The sequence below is a fragment of the Acomys minous genome (assembly GCF_964271855.1).
Source record: "Acomys minous genome assembly, chromosome: 20".
Classification (NCBI taxonomy): Eukaryota; Metazoa; Chordata; class Mammalia; order Rodentia; family Muridae; genus Acomys; species Acomys minous.
In genome coordinates this window covers 15,074,241-15,099,791 of record NC_140502.1, presented here as the reverse complement: position 1 = coordinate 15,099,791, position 25,551 = coordinate 15,074,241, and the positions used below count along the sequence as shown (strand labels likewise).

The following is a 25,551-nucleotide window of genomic DNA, read 5'->3' as shown; positions in this document are numbered from 1 at the left end:
AAATTCCTTCCAAATACTAATGGATTACTCCTTTTTATTTTGTGCCACTGTATTTGAGCATGTGTGTATGTATTTGTGTCTCTCTGTGTGTTGCTATTTTTTATGTGTATAGTGTTTAGACTACATATATGAAAGTTAGAGAAGAGCCTTCTAAACTAACGTCTGTCCTTTTACCATTACATGAAGACCATGGATCTCTTCAAGCTTCCTATGCCCGACAAGAAACTTAACTTCTTATGATGTCTCTCTCTCTTTTTTGGGGGGTGAGGAGGGTGAAGAGTCTCAAGTAGTGATGGCAGGCCTCAAACTAGTTGTATAGATAATAATTATCTTGATCTGATTTTGTTCTTTTTACCTACCAATTACCTTGAATATAGGCATGTACTGGGACTCCTGGCCTTTGATTGATTCTGCTTTAAATGGTTTACAGTGTGCTTTAAAGAATTATATATGGTTAAAATTTTTGATAAAATTTGGTTTTCTAAGTTGTACCACTATGTTTTTTTGAGAAACATTTTATATTATTTATTATAAGTAACAAGTAATTTTCAAATTCTTCCAACCAGTTATTGTTCTTAGTGTTCAACCTTTTCTGAGGTTTCCCGTTTATACTGGTCAGATTGTTACTAGCTATATCTATACATTTTGTGTTTAGTGCTATCCCATTGTATCAATCATTTATCTGTTCCTAAGACTCTTTAAATTATTTTCTTTCTTATGGAGCACATTATCAACCCTCCTTTTCTAGTTCTATATTTTCCCACACGTTTGAATAGCTCAGTATAGATAAAATAACATTTAAATCTTAGAGAAAATAAAGAGATAAAAAGTATTCCCACTCTCTTTCAATCTAATGTTGGCAAAGTAAGTAAATAGACATGCTGTATGATGTAGAAATTGAATTTTGGATAACTCAACATATCCTTTAACAATAAGAGTGATCAAATGCACTCCGCTAACTGACAAATTACTCTAATATACACCACATCTACCACTATATCTTGACACTGCCACTTAACTGGGTGTGGGATGTATGAGCTACACATGATTATTCAACAGAAAAAGAAAATTAAAGGGGCTGGAGAGATGGCTCAGCGTTTAAGAGCACTTAGTGCTCTTCCAGAGATCATGAGTTCAATTCCCAGCAACCACATGGTGCCTCCCAACCATCTATAATGAGATCTGGTGCCCTCTTTTGGCAGAGCACTGTATACATAATAAATAAATAAATATTTTAAAATATAAAATTAAAATAAATGAATAAACAATAAATAGAAAGATTTAATAAATCATAGATCCCATAACTCTGGACACTAACACTGACCTTGGCTTTGGAACAGAAGAAAGACTTGGGGAAGAGATGGACAGGGAGATGAGAGGTGATGAGACGTGGGTCCTCCTTATTTTTTAGTGTTCTACTATATTCACCAATTTCTATCCATGGAGCACGCTCCTCGACAGGCAGAGATTTTACCCATGTAGGATCCCCCTTGGAATGAATCAGACAGACAATCTCCACCAACCAGTTCGTTCCTGGATGAGAAGGAAGGGTAGAAGTCACTCATTTTGACTAGACTAACAAAATGAACACACACATAAAGATTACACTGTAGCCAGTTCCCATGAAGAATCAGATCTTTTTGTTCTCTCTCTTTCTGAATGTATGTATGTGTGTGTGTGTGTGTGTGTGTTTGTCCATCTCTGTCTCCCCAACTGTATAATATCCTAAAATCCAGGCTTCCCTAGAATTGTCTATGTAGTCAATGATAATGTTGAACTTTTAGTTTCCTTGACTCTCCCTCTGGAATGCATTGATCACAGGCATGGAGCATGCTGATATGTTTGCCCTGCTCTAGAGATGAAACCCATGGATTAATGCATGCTAACCAAGCCTGCTAGCAACTGTGCTTCATACCCATGTCTAGAAATTCTATATGTTAAATAAACAGTTTGTGGTAGTTAGATCACATGAATATCTGGCCTATTCTGATAATCAGCCACATGTGAGATTTTCATTCCTGCCCATCTCAGCATACAATTACATGAGTAGATATATGTATGCAGCTGTGGTAAGTGTTGTGAAGCCTATTACAGTTGTGGTTCTGTTGGTGTCTATGTTCACATTGACAAGCAGAGCATCTCTACTTCATGGAGACCACCTCCTTGCTCCCCTTCCACCTGCACCCGACAACCACATTCTTTTCTTGTTATAGAGACTCTGAAAACTCTCATTACTTCTTGTGGGTGTTATCACTTAGCATCTCTTCTTTTATGATCTTCTTGTTTTGCTGAGCAGAACACCTTCATAATTTTGTCCTAGTGTCAGAGATGTTCTTCTTGTTCAAGGCTAATTCACATATGTACATGTTTCTATAAACTAGAGTTTTTTTCATTCATTCATATGGTAATGTACATTCGGTGCTTTTCTTAAAAAAATCTGGCCTTTTCAGATAAGAGTCCATAGAACCAAGAATGTCTTTGAAAGCCTGACCCTCCAGTCTCCACCACTCTGGAGGTGGGATTATAGGCCAAATCGCATATTACCTTGAAATTTCTTTTGAAAAAAATCATTTAATTTAGAAATATTATTTTTTACTTTATGTATATGCTTGTATGTATGATGGTTTACCATGACTACTGGAGCCCCCGATGTCAAAGGAGGTGCCAGACCCACTGGAACTGGAGATTGTTCTGAGCTGCGCTGAGAATTTTTAGAATAAAACCTGGGTCCACAGACATTATGTGGAGTCTCTCAGATTACATCTATGTTGGCCTAATATCCACTTATACGTGAGTATATACCATGCATTTCTTTCTATGTCTGTGTTACTTCACTCAGGATGATCTTTTCTAGTTCCATCCACTTGCTTGGAAATTTGAAGATTCTCTAGTTTGTAATATCTGAGTAGTATTCCATTGTTTAAACGCACCACAGTTTCTTTATCCATTCTTTGGCCGAGGAACATCTAGGTTATTTCCAGATTCTGACTAGTATTAATAATGCTAATAATAAAAAATTATGAACAAAGTTGAGCAAATGTCCTTGTAGTATGGTGGAGCATTTTTAGGTCTATGCACATGAATGGTACAGCTGGATCTTGTGGTAGCATTATTACCAATTTCCTGAGAAAATGCCATATTGATTTCAAAAGTGATTGTACAGATTTTCACTTTCACCAGAAATGGAGCACTATTCCTCTTTCTCCACATCCTTGCAAGCATGTGCTGTCACTTGAGTTTTTTTATTAAGGAGGTAAAATCTTCTGGGAAGTATCTCCACAGAATTAGCAAACGTAGCCGTGTTCTAGAGGCAGCTAATATTGTTCTTCTTGCTTTAAACCAAACATGATAACATAGGATTAACACATATGAAACTGGTTTTGAAGGAATGAATTGGGTCACATAAAGCAGCTGAGGCTCGGTATTGTGTAAGAGGGCTAGAATGCCTGAAAGGCGTACCGCAGAGCTTGTTTGTGAAAGTTGAACATTACTGAAGAAGAAGAGTCCACTGCTTTGGAGATACCAATATGATCAGGTGATCACCAGTAACAGCTCCAGCTGTGGACTACAGACAGATTAAGACTAGGAACCTGTATAAGGTGGATCATATTGATCTGTAATGTGGCCAATTCCTTTGGAGGTAACTATGACTGTGAGAGAATGCTAGTATTTGATATTGATTTATTTTCACTGTTGGAAGTTGATTTGCTTGGGTCAGGATGTGTCTTTGCCTTGGTATTTCCCTCTTGAAATATTTTTTTAGTTTAATTTTTATTTTATATGATTCCATAATTGAGAGAGATTAGGTTTTAAAAGAAGACTTTGGAAGGTTATAATTTTTATTCTTCTTGTTTCCCTTTTGTGAAAAACAGACTCTCAAATAAATTCTCAATGTCCTTAGTTACCAGAGATGTGAAAACAAACTGACTCTGAATCTCCATCCAACTCCTTTCAGAATTGCTAATTTAAAAAATTTAAGTGACAGCATGTGTTGGTGAGGATATGGAGAAAGGGGAATAGTCCTCTATCTCTAGTGAGAGTGCAAACTTGTATAACCCAATTGGAAATGAATCTGTAACCTCAGAAAATTGGGACTAGTGCTACCACAAGACCCAGCTATTCTACTCCTGGGAACATAAATAAAAGGTGCTTCACTGTACAATAAAGTGCTCAACTATGTTCATAGCAGCTTTATTTATAATAGCCAGAATCTGGAAACAACCTAGATGTCCCTCAACTGAAGAATGAATAAAGAAACTGGTACATTTACACAGTAGGCTACTACCCAGCTATTAAAAACAAATAAATCATGAAATTTTCAGGTAAATGGGTGGAACTAGAAAAGATCATCCTGAACAAGATAATCCAGATCCAGAAAGAAGCACATGGTATGTCCTCACTTTTAAGTAGATTTGAGCCAAATACTGCAGCATAAACATATAATGCACAGACCCAAAGACGATAAATAACAGAGAATAGCCAAGGGAGGATGCTTAAATCTCTAGCAGACATAGAAATAAAAAACCAGAGGTAGTTCTTGAAAAGAGCGAACAAGGTAGAAGAAGAAACAGAAAAAAATATGAAGGTGATGATCACACCTGGTGTGAGCAGGCACAGAAGATCGAAAGGTCTGTAGAGAAAATAGAAACTGTGGGCAGGAACATCTCTGTGACATTATGAAAATCAAAGTCAGCACAGGCTCATGGGGGGGTATCTAGCGAAGACTTCTAATAGCAGAGTCTATAGATACTGATGAGAACTTTCTAACTAGACAAGTCTCCTAGTAGTGGGAGGGAACAGCACCTCACAAAACTTCACCTCAAACTTCACCCTGCCTACAAGATCTGCAGTGATAAAGATAGAGCAGATATATCAGAAATTGAAGTAAGGTCCAAGCAGTGCCTGGCCCAACCCAAGATCCACCCCATGGCAGATAAACAACCCCTGACAGCATTAATGATACTCTGCTATGCCTGGCAGAATTTTCCTCTAAGAACTCCACCAGCAACACTGCAAAACATATGCCGGTACTCACATCCAAAAAAATGGGCAGCATGTAGAGAGGGATATATGCACCATTTAGCCTCAGAAATCCTTTGAAGTCTATTGTCCTTTAAAGAATGGGATGCTGTTCTCCATACTTATGACATAGACTGGCAGCTTGCCTTTCATAAACCTTTTTATTCTAACTATGGAGTGGTCTTGTTTAGAGGTTTCATGTGTTCACAGACAGAATCCGAAGAAGAATGATCAAGGCAGAGTGACTTTCCATGCATTGCATGTTGGGAGACTTATTGAAGCAGGACTGGGTGATTTCTCCCTGAAGAGTTGAAAAATGCATTTTTCCACCATAAGAGGAAGAGGAAGAAAATGCATTCTCTGTGACACAACAATAGTATTGAAATCTGGTCGCAGCTGTTATTGGGAGGAATTTGATTTTGACCTTGGCCTGGCTTCTGTATTCTGAAAAGCAACAGAAATGCTTGTCCTAAGACAGAGAAAGTCCTTGGGTTGGGCAACACATTTGGTTGGACAATCACTCAATCTCTGCTCTATCTTTATTCATTCATGTCTTGTAGGCAGGTTACATTTTATGTAGAAGTTATTGTGGGTGGGTTGTTGTTCTCCTCCATTCACTAGGATGCTTGTCTATTTAGATTGTGCCCTCTTCAGTCGCCATGGTCCTTTCTACTAGGAGATTCAGCTAGGGTCATCCTCATAACCTCCCAGGAGACTATGCTGACTTAGGTCTCCACCCTCATGGAAGAGAGTCAACCCCTGGCACTATTATGAATACTGTGATATGCTTACAGACAGGAGCCTAGCAGCTACCAAGTGGTAGCTGTTAGGGAAGTTTTAGTTTCTTTAAGTACTCATTTATAATATGTTAACATTGTTTTTAAATTCCAGGTGTGGGACATGAGGGCTGCTTCAGTTTGTTTATAGATGATAAAAGCCTTGTGAGATGAAACATGATCATTGTCAATAGAGAACTGCCTCCTACAGAGAGTTGGTGGTTACCAGTTGAAAAAATGTGAGAGGAGGGAGAGAGTGAGAGAAAAAGTGTGTGTATGTGTGTATGTGTGTGTGTTTGTGTGTGTGTTTTTGTGTGTGTGTGTCTGTGTTTGTGTGTGTTTGTGTGTGTGTGTGTGTGAGAGAGAGAGAGAGAGAGAGAGAGAGAGAGAGAGAGAGAGAGGGAGAGGGAGAGAGAGAGAGAGAGAGAGAGAGAGAGAGAGAGAGAGAGAGAGAGAGAGAGAAAAGAGAGTGAGAGAGTGAGAGAGAGAGAGAGAGTTCTTTATATCTGTATATCGTAGTGTGGTTATCCTGTATTACATGCTTTCTCAATCTCAGTTACCTCTCTCAGGATGCTCTTTTCTATTTCCATCCATTTGCTTGACGTTTTTATGACTTCCTTGTTTTTCTTATCCAGGTATTATTCCATTGTGTAAACGGTCCATAGTTTCTTTATTCACTCTTTCGTTGAGGGATATTTAGGTTGTTTCCAGGTTTAGACTGTTATATATAAAGCTGGTATGAACAAAGCTGAACAAATGTCTTTGTTAAATGGTGGAGCAAGCTTTTGGTTATATGCCCAGGAGTGATAGAGATAGGTCTTGAGGCAGTCCTATTCCAAATTTACTGAGAAAGGCCCAGATTGATTTCCAAAGTGGTTGTACAAGTTTCCACTCACACTAGCAATAGAGGCATGTTCTCTTTTCTCCACATCCTCACCAGCATGTATTTTCATTTGAGTTTTTTTTAATTGTACCATTCTGATTGGTATAAGGTAGACTCTCAGAGTTGTTTTGATTTATATATCCCTGATGAATAGAAACTTTTTTTTTATGGCACATGTTCGCATTTTATTTTATTTACCAATTTCTCCTTTCCCCAGTTTTTTTATTATTAATTTTTTCATATTACATCTCAGTTGTTAGCCCATCCCTTGTATCCTCCCATTCCTCCCTTCCTCCCACTTCCCTCCTACTCTCATCCTTTTTGTCTGTGTCTGAGGGGGACCTCCTCCCCCTGTATATGCTCATAGGGTATCAAGTCTCTTCTTGGTGACCTATTATCCTTCCTTTGAGTGCCACCAGGCATCTCCATCCAAGGGACATGTTCAAGTATGGGGCACCAGAGTTTGTGTGAAAGTCAGATCTCCTTCTCCACTCAACAGTGGAGAATCTCCTGTCCATCGGCTAGTCTGGGTAGGGGTTCATGGTTTACTACCTATATTTTCCTTGGCTGTTGCCATAGTTTGCAGAGGACTCCAGGGCCCAGACTCGCCTGTAATTTTCCAGGACCCACTGGATCCTTCTATTTCCTCATTCTCCCAGGCTTCTCACACCTAAAGTCTCAATAGAATGTCCTCCCTTCTTACCCACTTTCCTGGTAGATACAGTTTTTCATGGGGATGTACACCTTGGACTAGTGTCTCGATGTAAGTGAGTATATACCATTTAGCTCTTTTTGCTTCGGTGTGAACTCACTCATTATGACAATTTCTGGTTCAATCCATTCCTCCACAGATATTGGGAAGTTCTTGTTTTTAAATAGCTGATTAGTATTCCACAGTGTAGATGCACCACAGTTTCTTTATCCATTCTTCTACTGAGGGACACATAGGTTGTTTCAACGTTCTGGCTATTATGAATAAGGCAGCTCTGAACATGGTTGAGCACATGTCCCTGTTGTGTGGCAGTGCATCTTCTGAGTATATTCCAAGGAGTGGAATAGCTGGGTTTTGAGGAAGCCCTATTCCTATTTTTCTAAGAAAGTGCCAGATAGCTTTCCAAAATGGTTGTACTAGTTTGCATTCCCACATGAAGACCTAACAAAGGAAAATAATTTCAGACCAATTTCCCTTATGACTATTGATTCAAAACTACTCAATTAAATACTAGAAAACCCATTTCAGAAACACATTAAAAATATCACTCACTGTGACCAAGTAAGCTTCATCTCAGGCATGCTTGCAAAGTTAAATATACAGAAATCTATCAATGTAATCAATCATATAAAGAGACTGAAAGAAAAAAAAAACACATGATCATCACCTTAGATGCTGCCAAACCAATTAGCCAAGTGCAACACACATTCACCTTAAAAATCTTGGAGAAATCAGGGATACAAGGAAGTACCTAAATACAGTAAAGACAAAGGCAATATACAGCAAGCCTATTTACAACATCAAATTAAATGGAGAGAAACTTAAATCAATTTCACTAAAATCAGGACAAGGCTGTAAACTGTCTCTGTAAATCTTCAATATATTACTTAAGTCTTAGCTAGAACAACAAGACAACTAAAGAACATCAAAAGGATGCACTTTGGAAAGGAGTCAAAGAATCACTATTTTCAGATAATATGATAGTATATATAGGTGACCTAAAAAAATCTAACAAGGAACCCCTACAGCTGAAAAACACCTTCAGCAAACTGGCTGGATTAAAACAAATACTCAAGAAAATAAGGAGCCCTCCATTATACAAAGAACAAACAGCCTGAGAAACAAATTAGGGAAACCACACCCTTCACAATAATCACAAATAATATAAAGTCTGTTGATGTAACTCTAGCCAAGCAATTGAAAGTGTTGTATGAAAAAAAACTTCAAATGTTTAAAGAAAAAAATTTCAGGCTGGGTGTGGTGGCGCATGCCTTTAATCCCAGCACTTGGGAGGCAGAGGCAGGCGAATCGCTGTGAGCTCAAGGCCAGCCTGGTCTACAAAGCAAGTCCACGACAGCCATGGCTACACAGAGAGACTCTGTCTTGAAAAACCGAGAGAGAGAGAGAGAGAGAGAGAGAGAGAGAGAGAGAGAGAGAGAGAGAGAAAATTGCAGAAGATATCAGAAAACAGAAAGATCTCCAATGCTAATGGATCTGTAATATTAACATAGTAAAAGTGGCCATCATACCAAAATCAATATACAGATTAAATGCATTTCCCATCAAAATGCCAATGTACTTTACAGATCTTTACAGATCTTACAAGAACTTTACAGATCTTGAAAAACAATTATCAACTTCATATGGAGAGCAAAAAATTCTCACATAGCTAAGAAAATCCTATACAATAAAAGATCTGGAGGTGTCTCCATCACTAATCTGAAGCTCTGCTATAGAGCAACAGTAAGAAAACTTCATGGTACTGGCATAGAAAAAGACAGATTTATCAAGGGAATTGAATAGAAGAACCAGAAATAAATCCAAACACCTGTGGACACTTCAATTTTGAGAAAGAAGCAAAAGCCATACAATGGAAAAGAGATAGCATCTGCAACAAATGGTGCTGATCTAACTTGATATGTGTACATGTTTTTTATTTAGTGAGTAAGCAATGACTAATGCCCAGGCTGCCTAAACGGGACTCAATATCAATTCTGTGTATTCAGCTCTGTTTGACATAACTTTTTCTTTATTTACTTCAATCTGTTCACTGTAGCAAAAAGTAGCTCTTTATGTTCTTATTTTTTTCTAAATTTTTCCTATTATTTTTCACTTTTATATGTACATTTATATTATTACACATAAGTATAATAAACTACATACACCAAGAAGAACCATGAAACTATCAGCAATTATAAAAATGTTACATTCAGAATGTTTTGGCTTCTTGAATTTGGTAACCTTGAAGAAAACATCTTTCTGGTCTTGGTGAGTCTATAATTCTGAATGTAAATCAATATCTATCATGTCTCATCTCTATCAACTTAAAACATTTACCTAGACCTAAAAACAACTAAATCCATATACAAATAAGCTTAATTGTGGACTATATTCAGATATGTTATATTAAGTATCTTACTAGTAGTGTGCACATATGAATAAATTCAACTGTATTTGCCAATACTTTTCACAATGTGGAATACAAGATATTATTTTGTAGGAATACAGGATCATACCAAATGGTCATTTCAGTCCTCTGCCAAAAGAAGAGTGCTAATTTCACTACATTTCCTATGTCATCATGAACAATGACATCCAATATCACAGAGCAAGAGAATAAAAGTAACTGTAGACTTACATATGCAAGAAAAAATGTAATAAAAATTGCAGAGACATATGGAAGAAAATGAAAAACAATATTCATTGTTTCTATATTTTATTTCTTGACTAAAATTTTTGACAAATTAGGAACAATAATTGTATGAGCATCATTATTCTGTTTTTGAAAATTAATAAGATTTTAAAATTACATTAATTTATTTATTTGATGGTTGGTGCCATCATGTTGTATATGTGTAAGTCAGAGGACAACTTTTGCACTTTGGTTGCCTACTATCATCTTGGTGTCAGAATTAAACTCATGTTCTCATGTTTGGAGGCAAGTGTTTTAACTCTGTGAGTCATTTCACCACCCCAATATTTGGTGATTAAAGTTTTGAGTTAAAAAAGTAGATTTTATGCCATAATGCTAAGCCATATATATGTTCAAGGACAACAGAACATATGAAGTATCCCTGAAAGATTCATATACTTTATACTATTCCCATGGAAACAGCTCTTTAGGAAAGTCTGCCATCTTCTTCTCAAATATTTTATCGAATTCTTCAGCCTGGGCTACTGTGAAGTGACTCTTCCAGTCCCCAACGATGCCTGGAAAACATAGAGAAGAATATTGAAGTGGATTTTGTGATAGGATTGAGGTCCAGTCTATCCCCTAATTTATCTATGTAAATATTTCTACATGGATACGTAATGTTTCCAATCTAACTGAAAATTGTATAATTCCCACAGACATAAACATTCATATTTTCTTGTCTTTAAAACTCTTTCCAGAGTTCAAATGTTCTTTCCCACAAAAATATGCAGTAGTCTTTGTGAAATAAAAAGTACGTGTTTGTTGTAGAAAATTAAAGCAAGTAGAAATCTGAGATCTGTAGTTTCCTGGGGTTTGTTCCTGTTTAGAACACCAGTGACAAATCTGCTTCAGGCTTTTCCATTTGGCCTGTATATGGCTGTCTTTTTCCTGTGCCGTCACTTCATTTTATTTGTTTCCTTATGAATACTTCCTCTTTTAAAAACACTTGTTCAACTCCTTCGTTGTTGGTGGGAATGCAAACTAGTACAGCCACTTTGTAAACCTATCTGGCACTATATCAGAAAACTGGGAATAAGGCTTCCTTAAGATTCAGTTATTCCACTCCTTGGAATATATCCAGAAGATGCTTCAGCACACAACAAGAAAATTTGCTGAATCATGTTCATAGCAACCTTATTCATAATTGCCAGATCATGGAAACAGCCTAATTGTCCCTCAGTAGAAGAATGGATAAAGAAACAGTGGTACTTTTACACTATGGAATACTACTCATCTATTAAAAACAAGGAATTCTCAAAATTTGTGGACAAATGGATGGAGCTAGAAATGATCATAATGAGTGAGTTAACCCAGAAACAGGAAGACTCAAATGGTATATACTCACTTATATCTGGAGTCTAGCCCCAGGTATATGTCCCAGAAAAGTCTTCACTTACCAGGAAAGTCCGACAGAGGGGAGGAAATTATATTGGGACTCTAGGTGAGAGAAGCATGGGAGAATGGGGAAATAGAAGGGTCCAGAGGTTCATAGAAAGCTACAAGAAGAACATTATGATGGGCAGATCTGAGCCCAGGGATCCTGCTTAAAGTATGGCACCAGCCAAAAACAATACTTGCAGTAAATGTCAAACCCCTACCCAGATCTAGCCAATGGGCAGAACATTCTCCACAGTTGAGTGGAGAGTGGGGTCTGACTTTCACACGAACTCTGGTGCTCCACATTTGACCATGTCCCCTGGATGAGAAGGCCTGTTGGCACTCAGAAGAAGAATAGCAGGCTACCAAGAAGAGACTTGATACCCTATAAGCATATACAGGGGGAGGAAATCGCCCTCAGTCACAGTCATAGGAGAGGGGAGTAAGGGGAAAATGGGAGGGAGGGAGGAATGGGAGGATACAAGGGATGGGATAACAATTTAGATGTAACATGAATAAATTAATAAAATATATTTAAAAAACACTTGTTCAATGTGCATAGTCTCCTAGTCCCCACATCTTCTCATTTAACTTAATTGTCTTTGGAAAGGCACTGTCTCTAAGAAGTGGGGTCATAGCTCAGCAATGCAGCACTGTCCATGAATTCAGGATGCAGTATTTCATTCAGGGAGGATTAGTGTAGACCCCTTCCTATAATTCCCCAGTGAGAAGCATGGAACATAGGTCAGGGGTCGCTTATCTTCTGAGTATGCATAAACATTGTATTAAATATCAAAATAATTTAATAAACTACCCAAATGCGCATAGACATTGTCTCCAAAAAGAGTCAAAAATCGAGGTTATTTGAAACTACTGTTTATGCTTATGAAGCTGTGAAAAATTTGATTTAGATATATCCTGAGAGAAAAACCATTTCCCAAGAGCTATGTAAAAACAATAAAAGCATGGACTGGGGAGGTGATTCAAGAGATAAGCACTCATATATCTGGCAAAGGAATTGAGTTTAGTTTGAAGCACCCAAGCTGGGCACCTTGCAAGTTCCTATACTGATAGCTTCAGGAAATCGAATTTCTCTCCTGGCATTTTAGGTTCCTGAATGCAAGTAGCATGCACGTTTTTACACATAGATATACATGAATAAAAATAATCAATTTAAAAATTAAGAGTTTGAAGGATTATCGAAGAGTTAATAGCACTAAATATTCATCCAGGTTATTAGTGTTCTATTTCCAGCACACAAATGGCAGTCACAATTATCTCTATTTCCAGTTCCGAAGTATTTGGTGTCCTCTACTTGCCTTCATGGCCGCATATGCACATGGTACACTGATTTACAAGAAGAGAAAACACCCATACATATAAATTAAAAAGCAAAAAGCATGATAATCACGCATATACCTGGTCTCAAAAAGTAAAATAATTCCTCCTCCTATAGGTAGCTTTCCTGTAGTTTTTTTAATATGAAAAATCTAGTGTGATGATGGCACCAAGTTTTAAATAAAGCTCATTAGAGCTAAGGCCACTTTCATACTTCCTCTCAGTATTACCTAAGAACTCCTATACTCAAATCCACAGAAATGTCAGAAACACAAGAGAAGATAATACAAAGTGGTTGCAGGCGAGGTAAGAGATATCAAAAGTGACTACAGAAGAGCAACATAGCTTTCCAGAATGATGCCAAAGTAACCTGTCAGTGGTTTAAGCTGGTTCTCATAGCTCTACCTTGTAGAGCACATGCCAAGGTATGCTGTTCTTTCCCCTAGTAAACTGCTCTGCGTTCTATGTCTCCATCCTCTAACCCATTTCACTATAACATACTGTACTGTGTGAGTGAATGGCTTCTCAGAAAGTCCCTGTGAATTCCATCTCAGATGTCCTCAATTCTTAACCCTCTTCAGCCTCAGCTCTCAGTCCTACATATTAATTGGGTGTGAAATGATAGGAGCAGCTTCTACCTAGGAGGAGGGTGTTACAGACCATGATAAATGATCCCATACAGATGATGAAACATCATGGTCCTGAGACATAAAGGACCTAACTGGGCCTTGAAAGTTGGGCAATCATACTTAATATTTGGTTGTCTGGTCAACTGAGTGGCATCAGGTCTGTCATTTGTAAGGATCTAGTGTGTTTCTGCAATGGCTTATCTTCTCAGATACTTGAATTGTATTTAGGAATTGTTACTTCAAATGTGGATTCTAGTTCCAGTGAGATATATCAAGATTTAAGAAATTAAATCATATTTGTCTCCATACGTCCTGTCTTCACACTCAAGAACTGCCATGAAGGCTTACAAATTATTGTAACTCTAATTAAAGAGAACCCAGTGCCTTTATCAGCCTATGTGGACACTGCACATTTGTAGTATACAAATATATCTGAAAGCAAAAAATCCATACTTTAAGAACAAATTAAATGCAAAAGCGGATATATTGGGAGAAGGGGGTAGCTTTTTGTTGTGATAATTATTACAATTCATTTTTATTTTCTTGTGTGTGCATCTGTATGTATGTAAGTGGGCAGGTGCCATGGCGCCTGCATGGAGAGAACAGAATAAAACCTTGAGGACTCAGTTCTACTTCTACGAATTGGGTTTCAGTTCATCAAGCTTGGTAGACAACATTTTTAACTACTGCGCAATCTCCTTAGCCCTTTTGTAAAGTTTTTTGAGGACAGGATCTCATGTGGTTCACTGTCATTTAAAAGTTGCTATGTAGCTAAAGATATCCTTAAACTCCTTATCCTAAATTCTTCACCTGCTTAGTGCTAAGATTAAGTGCAGAATGTACCTTGCTACATTTATGCAGTGTTTAGGATAAAAACCAGGGATACATCCATTCTAGGAAAGCACTTTGACAAGTGGACTACATCCCAAACCCAAAGTGAGTTCACTGAGAACAGGAAGTGTGTGCTTTCATAGCATGATGTTTATTTATACAATGATTTATCTGGTTCTTTTTGTTTTGCCCTCCCGTCTCTCTCTCTCTCTCTCTCTCTCTCTCTCTCTCTCTCTCTCTCTCTCTCTGTGTGTGTGTGTCTGTCTGTCTGTCTGTCTGTCTGTCTGTCTGTCTGTCTGTCTCTGTCTTTGTCTCTGTCCCTCCCTGTGTGTGTGTGTTTGTGTGTGTCTGTCTGTCTGTCTGTCTGTCTGTCTCTCTCTCTCTCTCTCTCTCTCTCTCTCTCTCTCTCTCTCTCTCGTGTGTGTTTGTATGTGTGTGTGTGTGTGTTTACTTTTCTCTTGTTGATTGTTATCTTACTGTTTTTCTCTGTTTTATGATAGTGTCTCAGATACTGAAAAAGGCTTCAAATTAGTTGTGTTCCAAAGGATAACTTTAATTCCTGACTCCTCTTCCTCCATATAGCCATTGAAGATGTCTTAAAGAATCCCATAGTCAATTCTTTCTATTGCTTTTCTATTATTATGTGTTTATGCTCTGGAGCATGCTCTAGGCTACTTCATACATATGTTGACACTAATATCTCTATCTCCAGCTTGATTTTTATTTTTCCCTCCCACACTCAATAAACATCCTTGAAGTGGCTGAAACATACATCAGTTATTTTAAAATAATCCCAGATAAAGACATGCAAGGATATGTCTGGATGACAATAATTAGTGTTGATATATACCTACAAACCCACAGTACTTGTCAATATATGGTTAGCGGTTAAAATTAACTCTCAATTCTCAAAATACAAATGACTGACAAGTTTTTTTGGAAGTGCCCAACATCTTTAGCCATCATGAAGATGCAAATTAGATTTACTTGGAGAAACTATCATGTGCCAGGCAGAATGTTCATGATGAAGGGCAGCAACAGCTGGTAAAATTATGCAGTAAAGGGAACCTTATTCTCCCTGTGATGTAATGTGCAATGTAAAATGTGAGTGTGCAAACCTGTGTGGCTAATATGAATGTCAGTATGGATATTTGCAACACAATGCAAAATAGACCTACAATATGACTTAGATGCACACTTCTTGGGAATATATGCAAAGAATTCTTTATGCAGAAAGAGAAATATTTTACTTCAATGTCTTTTGTTATACTATTCAAACTATCAAGGAAATGGAACAATAATAGATGTCTTCAGCAGATGAGCAGAGAGTGAAAAATGTGAAAAGATATGGTGGTGATGTATTGAGCCACAAAGAAAAATGAAATTTGAAGAAAACTAAACATATCTAGAAACAATTATGTATAGTAATAACATTCAGAAAAACAAATGCTGCATTTCCTTCTTATATGGAGAGCTCGGCTTTTGCTGGTTATTTATCTATTCATATAGGAATGATAGTGGGTATAAATTATAAAACTAGAAATGAAACCACAAAAGAAGAAAGATTATCTGAGGAGAAAGTTGGACACGAAATATATGAAAGCTGAAATGAGTTCACTGCCTTTGGAAGAATACAAGTTGGGAAAGAAGAGAGGAGGAGTAGCAATGGAAATAAATTATGTTTTACCACACCACAATGGAATGTTGCACTTTGTATTTTAAAATTTCAAGTGATAAAACTTTAAATTTGGGGAAGTTATGTCTCAGTGCATGAATCATCTTCCAATCAAGCAAAAAGAACTGGAGTAAAAACCCACATATCTCACTTAAAAGCAGATCAGACATGGTAATAACCTGTAATCTCAGCTTTTGGGGAAAGAGACTGGGGATCTCCTGTGTAAGATGGCTAGACAGAGGGACTGGAATCACCCATGCTGTGGGCTCAGCTAAAGATCTTCCCTCAACAGATAAAATGGTAAGCATTTTAGCTCCCCTTCATTTTCTTGTAGTTTTATTTCTAGTTTTATGACATATACCCACCCATATTACTACATATAAATCACATAAGCAGCAAAAGCACAGATTCCCATATGAGAGAGAACATGCACCAAACACCAAAGTCATTCCTCCACACATACACACGCATGAATATAATCACCAGCTGCATAAACATGAATAAAAAAATACATAAAATAAGCTGGCACATACACACACCTTGTCTTAGCATCTTTTCGCAATTGCAAGAAAGGTCTCATGCATTCAGAGGCATATCAGAACTACAGCGTTTCTATACCTTTTCTCACTAGTAAAAAATGGGTTTCCTTATTAGGTAGAGTGCTGTTCTCAGGCTGCCTGTTTTTTTTCATGACTTGGAAGGAGCTGTTCTTTACCACCAGATCCAGTTCCCTTGGTTCCAATGTCTTTCCTAGAAACTCACAGATCTTCTTGATGGCACTCCTAGGGTCCTAAAGGAAAACAAAAATACCCGTGAGGATGTGAACCTGAATGACAGCAGAGACAGGAAGTTAGGAGGAAGGAAATCAAAGGATAAAGAGAAAGAGGAGCAACAAAGGGAAGTAAGCAAGGAAAGGATGAAAAGGTTCAAGGAGGAGGGAGAACCAGAGAAAGAAGAGACTCCTTCAGTTCTTTTCTAACTTCCACATGTGCACCCCGAACATACACTGTTTAACACATAAACTTTATATGCACACAATCACATGAAAACACACACTAACACACATGCATGTACACATATTATATCCACATCCACACACATATGCACTTTCAGAGACACACACATATACACTTGACACACACACACATGCACAAACACACACAAAATACTAATAGCTTTTTAAAGAATAAATGGGCTAAGAGATGGATTAGTACATACAGTTCTTAGGGATGATTGGATTTGTTTCCATAGCACATATCAGATAGCTCACATCTGCGTATAATATCAATTCTGAAGAATCAATACTCTTTTTTTCTGGAAGTATTGATACTCAAAGAAAAAAACTTATGAACTCTATCTCTCTCTCCTTCTCTTCTCTTCTCTTTCTTTCTTTTGTTCTTTCTTTCTTTCTTTCTCTCTGTCTCTTTCTCTCTCACTCTCTCAAAATTAAATACCTAATCACAAGAGCCAACATTTTCAAATGCATACAAACACACACTTTCATAATAAATAAGTAAAAATTAAATGTAAAAAATATTTGCTAATAATGTGATATAGGTGAAACCAGAAGAATGCGTAGTTCAAGAGCATCCTCAGGTGCATAGTAAGTTTGAGACTAGCCTGGATCCATGACACTGTGTCTCCAGAACACCAAGCTGAGCCAATAGAAGCACAGGAGAGTAGCCTTCAGTAAGGCCTTTGATCTCTCTTTGAGTGAGGCTGAGGCTGGAGTATGACCATGAGTGAGGCCAACTACCTTCTCATGTTAGCTCATGGGAAGTATCCTGTTTTTTGAGATGCATGTGTGTGTGTGTGTGTGTGTGTGTGTGTGTGTGTGTGTGTGTGTGTGTAAGTGTGTGTGTTAATGTATATGTGTTCTTGTGTGTGTACATATGTGTGTGTAGCATGTACATTAGTGCACATGTGAATGTGCCCATAGGCAAAAATGCCTAATACCATCATTGAGTGTTTTCTTCTACTAGTCTTTGCCTTACTATCTTTAGACAGATTCTTCCTGAACCTGAAGCTCTTTCTGCTTTAGTTAGGCTGCCTGGTCATTGAATTCCTGAGATCAGTTATGTTTTCTGCCATATGTATAGCCATTCCTAAACTTTTATGTAGGTGCTGGGGATAGGCACTCAAGTGTTTATACTGGACCAGGAATGGTTCTCACCCACTAGGTAATTTTTACAAACCTAGCACAGAAATATTTACAACCCAAAGTGCAAGTGGAATCTGCTCTGCATTACCACCATATGCAGTAAAAATTTTGATTTTAAACAGTTTTTATTTTTTACATATATACTTATATAATTACATATATGTAAAATAAACTACATACATCAAGAAGAACCACAAAAATCAGAAATTATATTAATACACTCAGAATGTGTTGGCTATTTGTATTTGGCAACTTTGAAAAAAATTTTCCTATCTTGATGGGTCTAAAATTCTGAATATATCCCAATATCTGTCATATCTTATCTCAACGTACTTAAAACATCTATCTAGACCTAAAAACATCTTAACCCCTAAATAACTAAGCTTAATTGTGACACTAAACTATTTGGTCTTCACACACATCCAAGACTTGAGAAAGAATAAAATCAATTAGCTGAGAAAACAGGATGTGCAGGTTAGCAGCTTCCAAAGTTAAAAAATATGGCAGAGACAGTTTGCTGCCTAAACAGTCACCCAAAACTCTCTATAACTTTGGAGAATCATCTTCAGCCTTATGGTCCCATATATCTGACTTACATATTTGTGAGGCAGGAACTATTGTGGACTTGCTTACCCTGTCTTGGCAGAAGTTGAATATTGACTCTGCCTGAATCCAAGCTTGCCTATTTTTATGCAGAATTCTGTCAGTTCTACCCAGTTCTTTAAATCAATGTCTAGATATGGAGAGAATGGTGTTGGGGTGCAATTTTTGAATGAGATATATAGAAGGCAAAAATAAGGAGTCCACAAAGTATCCTCATGGCTTTAATACCTTCCTATACCAATCACATTATGGCATATTTTACTCCAGTGATGTCTATCATGATGGTTTTCTATTGATTTGTAGGTTTGTGTATAGAATTATGTCAAAATAAGTAGAATTTGAAAACAAATGTCACTTAAAATTAACCGAGATGGTATCTTAGTAGACAACTACATATATATTTTTATGACAAGAGGTTCAAAAGCCAATATTATGAGGCATTCATGATAGGCATATTTGGCAAATACTATATGCTAAGAATTGTGTGAAACACTAGAGATAAAATGAGTAATTGTTTCACTATCACAATAATAATGTCAATAAAAATAGTACCTGGTTATATGTTGGATTTATATCTACCAACTTTTTTGGCATATAATTTTCCTACTTCACAAAAGTTTTTGAAAGATCTTTCACATACCAAAATTTAATTGCAATTGTCCAGTGGTAGAACTGAGTTGTAACTGCATGTACGTATCTTGCCTCAGTTTAGCTTTCTGAAAAGGGAAATAATTGTACTGCCAAATACATATGTACATAAGTAAATACAATAAGTAAATTATTCCCCATGTGTAAGATGTCCTATGTTAGTACATGTTCTGAAAACACATAAAGACAATAGATTATGGAACCATGTTAAGTATGAGAATAATTTGGTTTTACTTATGTACATTGTCATAGCAAAAGTGCCAAACACCTACATACTATCATTTTTAGTTAATTTTAACATATACATTTATATTCTTACACATGAATAAAATAAACTATATACAGCAGGAAGAACCATGAGACAATCAGAAGTTATATAAATGTTACATTCATAATGATTTGGTTCTTTGTATTTGTCAAACTTGAAGAAAGCATCTTTCCTATCTTATCAGGTCTAAACTTCTGAATGAAATCAATACCTAGCATATCTCATTTCTATTAACTGAAAACATTTACCTTGATCTAAAAACATCTTAATCCCTAACCAACTAAGCCAAATTATATGACTAAACTATCTGGTCTTCAACCCCATCAGAGACATGAGTAGGGATAAAACTTAAATACCTGAATGAACTGGAAGTACAGGTTAGCAGTTTCTAAAATTAAAAAAAAATGACTGAGATAGTTTACTGTTTAAATGGTCACCCAACTCTCAATGATGTTGGAGCATCTTCTTCTGTTTTCTATCCCAATATCTCTGACATACATATTTGCAAGGCAGGGACTATTGAGGACTTGCGTACCCTGTCTTGGCATAGTTTGGCCATTGGTTCAGTCTGCATCTCCGCTTGCCCACATTTAGGCAGAATTCTATGTGTGGCAGAAACAAGGACATTTTTCCCAGTGGCTTCTTTGCCATATTTGAAACCAACTCTGTAAGGAGGTTCTTTGATGTTGATAATTTTCTTTGAGGTAGGCTGGGTGTTGCCAGGCATTAACTTGTCTTGCCAAATAAACTTTAGAATAATTAAAACATCATTAAATGCCATGTTCTGTAGGTCTCTGAGGCTTTTGAACACTTTAACTATTTTACCTGATATGTCTATAGAATCATATCTATTTGTTAGATTTGGATATATATTCTTGTGATAAAATTAGACTAGTTTTTTATATGACAATGATTTGCATCAATATTCAAAATTCTATACCAATGAATTGAAAATAACCTTATTTGTGAGTAACAGTTAAGGCCTTGAGTTGAGGAGTAGATTCAATAATCTACATTTTGTTCTATCATCCCTCAATAGTTCTATGTCCCCCTTTCTTTCTTTTCAGCTCCTATCACCTTACATACGAAAGGAAGATAAAGGAAAAGAGAGATGTCCCTGAGTCCAACTTGGGTTTCTCTCTGTCTAAAACCAATATTAACTCATAACCACCTCCTGATGAAAATAAGCATCTCCTTCACAAAAAAGCAAACAGAAACCTACCCACTCCCCTTAAAGGAACTGGAACATCACTCTCTCAAGGTTTCTTCAGGCTGACTTAGGACAAATAATACTTTTGAAGCCCATTCCCCCCAAATTGGGAAAAATGGTTAATAAACTAGGAATAGCATTTGTGGTCCAGTTTCTAAATGGTGAGAAATTCTAGGCTTCATATAAGTCCTGTGTGGGACAGTATGAAATGCTGGATCAATTGGGATCAGATGCTTTCCTCAATGCTGTCCTGGACGCTGTCCAATTATGATGGGTGACAGTGACTGAGGCACCCAGACTGGAAACTGGAGGATGCAGAATGTCAGTGTGCAGCATGCTGAGAGCAATGAATCCTATCAGGTCTGATCCAGCATCAGTGTCTAGGTTTTTTTTCCAAAAACATAATTTCTCACAAGCATTATACAGTTCTAACATTATAATTGTATGGGGTATACAGGATATACAGAGAAATTAAGGCTGGTTCTCTGCCCATTGTATAATCAGAAGTAAGACATCTGCAAATCTTCCTTCATGCCATACTAAGAATTGCCTCTAATGATAAGTCATAGAGCATCTGTGTCCAACGTGAGGCCTTGTCTATGCATAGGCATTTGTATTTCAGCCAGTTTCAGAGCTATTCTCATGTAGTGGGCTTAGCAATATAAGTACCTGCTTGTTCTGTAGTTTGAATTCTATACATTCCATTTGCAACCTCCTCCTTCCTCATCTTCTGATCCCATCCCTCCCTCGCCCCCTTTCCCTCCCTCCTTTAGTCCTTAGAAAGGGGAATCATCCGCCCCTAACATCTACCTGACCTCAGCTTATCCAGTGTCCTCTGTACTACATGTAACCTCTTCCTCTTTGGCCTTGCAAGGTCACCATACAACTCTCAGCACTCTGCCCAGTGTCCAACTTCCAGTCTCAGTAAATGTCCCTCTCCCCCATTGTGTGGAGTCTCTCAGAGGACATATTTGTTAGAGTAAACCCCACTTATAAGTTATTATATACCATAGGTGTCTACTTCGGATGATCATTTCTAGTGCCATCCATTTGTCTACAAATTTCAAGATTTCCTTGTTTTTAGTAGCTGAGTAGTATTCCATTGTGTAAATGTACCACAGTTTCTTTATCCATTCTTCAGTTGAGGAACACTTAGGCTGTTTCCATGTTCTGGCTATTATGAGTAAGGCTGTTATGAACATGGTTGAGCAAATGTCTTTGTTGTATGGTGGAGCATCTTTCAGATATATGCACAGAAGTGGCACAGCTGCATCTTGGGGTAGAACTATTGCAAATTTTCTGAGAAAGTTTCATATTGATTTTCAAAACGATTGTACAAGTTTGCACTCCCACCAACAGTGGGGGAGTGTTCCTCTTTCTCCACATTCTCACCAGCATGTATTGTCATTTGAGTTATTGACCTTTGCCATTTAGATAGATGTAAGATAGAATCTCAAAGTCTTTTTGACTTTCATTTCCCTGTTGACTAGGAATGTTGAGCATTTCTTTAAGTGTTTCATAGCCACTTGATATTCCTCTAATTCTCTGTTTAGTTCTGTACCCCATTTTTAATTGGGTTATTTGGTTTGATGGTGTTTAATTTCTTGAGTTCTTTATATATTTTGGATATTAGCCCTTTTCAGCCTGTTGGTTGTCACATTGTTCTGTTGTCAGTGTCTTTTATCCTAGAGAAGATTTTAAGTTTTATGATGCCCCATTTATTAATTGTTCATCTTAGATCCTGAGCTGTTGGTGTTCTGTTCAGGAAATTGTCTCCTGTGCCAATGAGTTCTAGACTCTTGCCCACTTTTTCCTCTAACAGATTTAGTGTGTCTGGTTTTATGTTGAGGTCTTTAATCCATTTGGACTAGTTTCCTACAGGGTGATAAATATGGATTTATTTGCATTTTTTACAAGTAGATATCCAGTTAGACCAGCACCATTTGTTGAAAATGCTGCCTTTTTTCTTATTTTATGGTTTTGGATTCTTTGTCAAAAACCAAATGACCACAGATGTGTGGATATGTTTCTGGGTCTTCAATTAGATTCCATTGGTCAACTGGCCTATTCTATGCCATTATCATGCTGTTTTTATTACTGATTCTCTATAGTACAACATGAAATCAGGGATGGAGATTCCTTCTGAAGATCTTTTATTGTCCAAGATTATTTTAGCTATCCTGGGTTTATTTTTTTCTATATGAAGTTGAGAATTTATCTTTCCAGTTCTGTAAAATATTGTGTTGGTATTTTCATAGGGATTGCATTGAATCTGTAGATTGCTTTTGGTAGCATGGCCATTTTACTATGTTGATTCTCCAAATTAATGAGTATGAGAGATATTTCCATTTCCTTGTGTAAAGGCTTGACTTTTTCATATTAGTCTTTTACTTGCAAGGTTAGATTTATACCAAGAAACTTTATATTATTTGAAGCTATTGTGAAGGGTGTGGTTTCCCTAATTGCATTCTCAGCCCTTTTGTCACATGTGTATAGGAAGGCTACTGAATTTTTTGTGGTAATTTTAGATAGTGTCACTTGGATGAAGTTTTTAAATCATCTCTAGGAGTTCTTTGGTAGAATTTTGAGTGTCTCTGATATATACTGTCATATCATCTGTGAATAGGGAGACTTTAACTTCTTCCTTTCTTAATGGTATCCCCTTGATCTCCTTTAGGTCTCTTGCTGCTCTAGCTAGGACTTCAAGTACTATATTGAAGAGAAATGGACAGAATGGACAGCCTTGTCAAGTCCCTCAGTTTGATGTTGGCTACAGGCTTGCTGTATATTGCCTTTGTAGTGTTGCAGGATGTGCCCGGAAAGACCTGAAGGAAGAATCCAGGACATGAAAGAGGACAAACAAGAAGCACACTAATGGAGGGAGAAAAGACCACTTTTACGATTCTCCCTAAGCCTATCATAGACAGAACATGTGGAATAGGGACCCTGAGGATGGAGAATAGTGTGTGGATTGAGGTGGTGAGAGACTGTGTTGAGGATGAGAATGATTCTTACCTTTTTCAGCTCTTCATAACTAAGCAGCAGGATGTTGTCTCTGTCTTTCAGGGACAACCAGCCACGTGTGTGCTCAAACCACGATCCATATGGTACTGTACCATAGAGAGCAGAATGTGAAGAGTAAAGAGAAAAATCAGGAGATCTCGTCAGATAGATGACTTAGTGATTACACTTGCTTAATGATAAGCCTCATTTCCTGAGTTTGATACCTCTGACCACTAAGTATAAAACAAAAAAACTCATCCCTCAAGTTAACCTCCACAGACATGCTGTATCACACACATGCATATACATGAACAATAAATGAATAAAGTGAGCATTTAAAAAGAAGTCAGATTCCTGGTAAGAGAGGGCTTGCGTGGGACATGCCCCTTGGGCTAATATGCAGATATAAGTGAGTATATACCATTTGAGTCTTTCTGCTTCTGGGTTAACTCACTCATTATGATCATTTCTAGCTCAATCCATTTATCCACAAATTTCGGGAATTCCTTGTTTTTAATAGCTGAATAGTATTCCATAGTGTATATGTACCACAGTTTCTTTATCCATTCTTCTATTGAGGGACACTTAGGCTGTTTCCATGTTCTGGCTATTATGAATAAGGCTGCTATGAACATGGTTGAGCAAATTTTCTTGCTGTGTGCTGGAGCATCTTCTGGGTATATTCCAAGGAGTGGAATAGCTGGGTCTTGAGGAAGCCCTATTCCTATTTTTCTGAGATAGCACCAGATAGGAAACTGAGACAGAGGAGAGAACATTCTAGTGGGACTCTAGATGAGAGAATCATGGGAGAAAGGCAAAGGAGAAGGACCCAGAGGGTCCTAGAAGCCTACAAGTAGAACATTATGAAAGCAGATTTGGGCCCAGGGGTCCCGCTCAAACTAAGGCGCCAGCCAAGGACAATACAGGCGGTAAACCTTAAGCCCCTACCCAGATCTAGCCAATGGACAGAACACTCCCCACAGTAGAGTGGAGAGTGGGATATGACTTTCTCACATACTTTGGTGCCTCACCTTTGACCATGTCCCCTGGATGGGGAGACCTGGTGGCAATCAGAGGAAGGACAGAAAGTTACCAAGAAGAGACTTGATACCTTATGAGCATATAGAGGGGGAGGTAATCCCCCTCAGGAACAGTCATAGGGGAGGGGAATAAGGGGAAATTGGGAGGGAGGGAAGAATGGGAAGATACAAGGGATGGGATAACCATTGAGATGTAACAAGAATAAATTAATAAAGGAGGAAAAAAAATAAAATGCTCATACAAAGAGCAGAAAAAAAAAAGAAGTCAGGGACCATTTTTCTATTCTTCACTAGGCATAACCACTGCACACATTTCTAATCTGTAACTGAAAACAAATATTGTGCATTTTTACAGTTATATGATTGTATTTTGGAATTATATTTGCAAATATTTATAGTGAGATTTATGATGCCTAAATAACTATTGTATTAATGATCTAAAAGACATAAGCAGAAGTGGTGTAAAAGTGAATCTCCTGGAATATTCAGTCAGCACAAAGGTGTGTGGAGAAAACAGGGATCTCCATACAGAAACAAAAAACTACCCTGTGATTTAATACAATACGCTTAGCCACATCTAAACAAATTTTTTTTTTGTTTTGCCTACTCAGTCTCAGCACTTTTTAAATAATTCTTATTGTGTGTTTACTGTGTACATGTATGTAGTTGTATGCCTTTGTGCG

The 25,551-nt window shown here is 37.4% G+C and overlaps 1 protein-coding gene across 1 annotated transcript in view; it reads right to left on the bottom strand.

Moving 5' to 3' along the window:
* LOC311591159 (sulfotransferase 2A1-like) overlaps positions 1–25,551 on the bottom strand; it is a 65,135-nt gene that overhangs the window by 18,781 nt on the left and 20,803 nt on the right. The window contains exon 4 of the mRNA XM_084770528.1: positions 23,841–23,935. Within this exon, the coding sequence (XP_084626654.1) occupies positions 23,841–23,935 (95 nt within the window). The remainder of the gene's footprint in view (positions 1–23,840; positions 23,936–25,551) is intronic.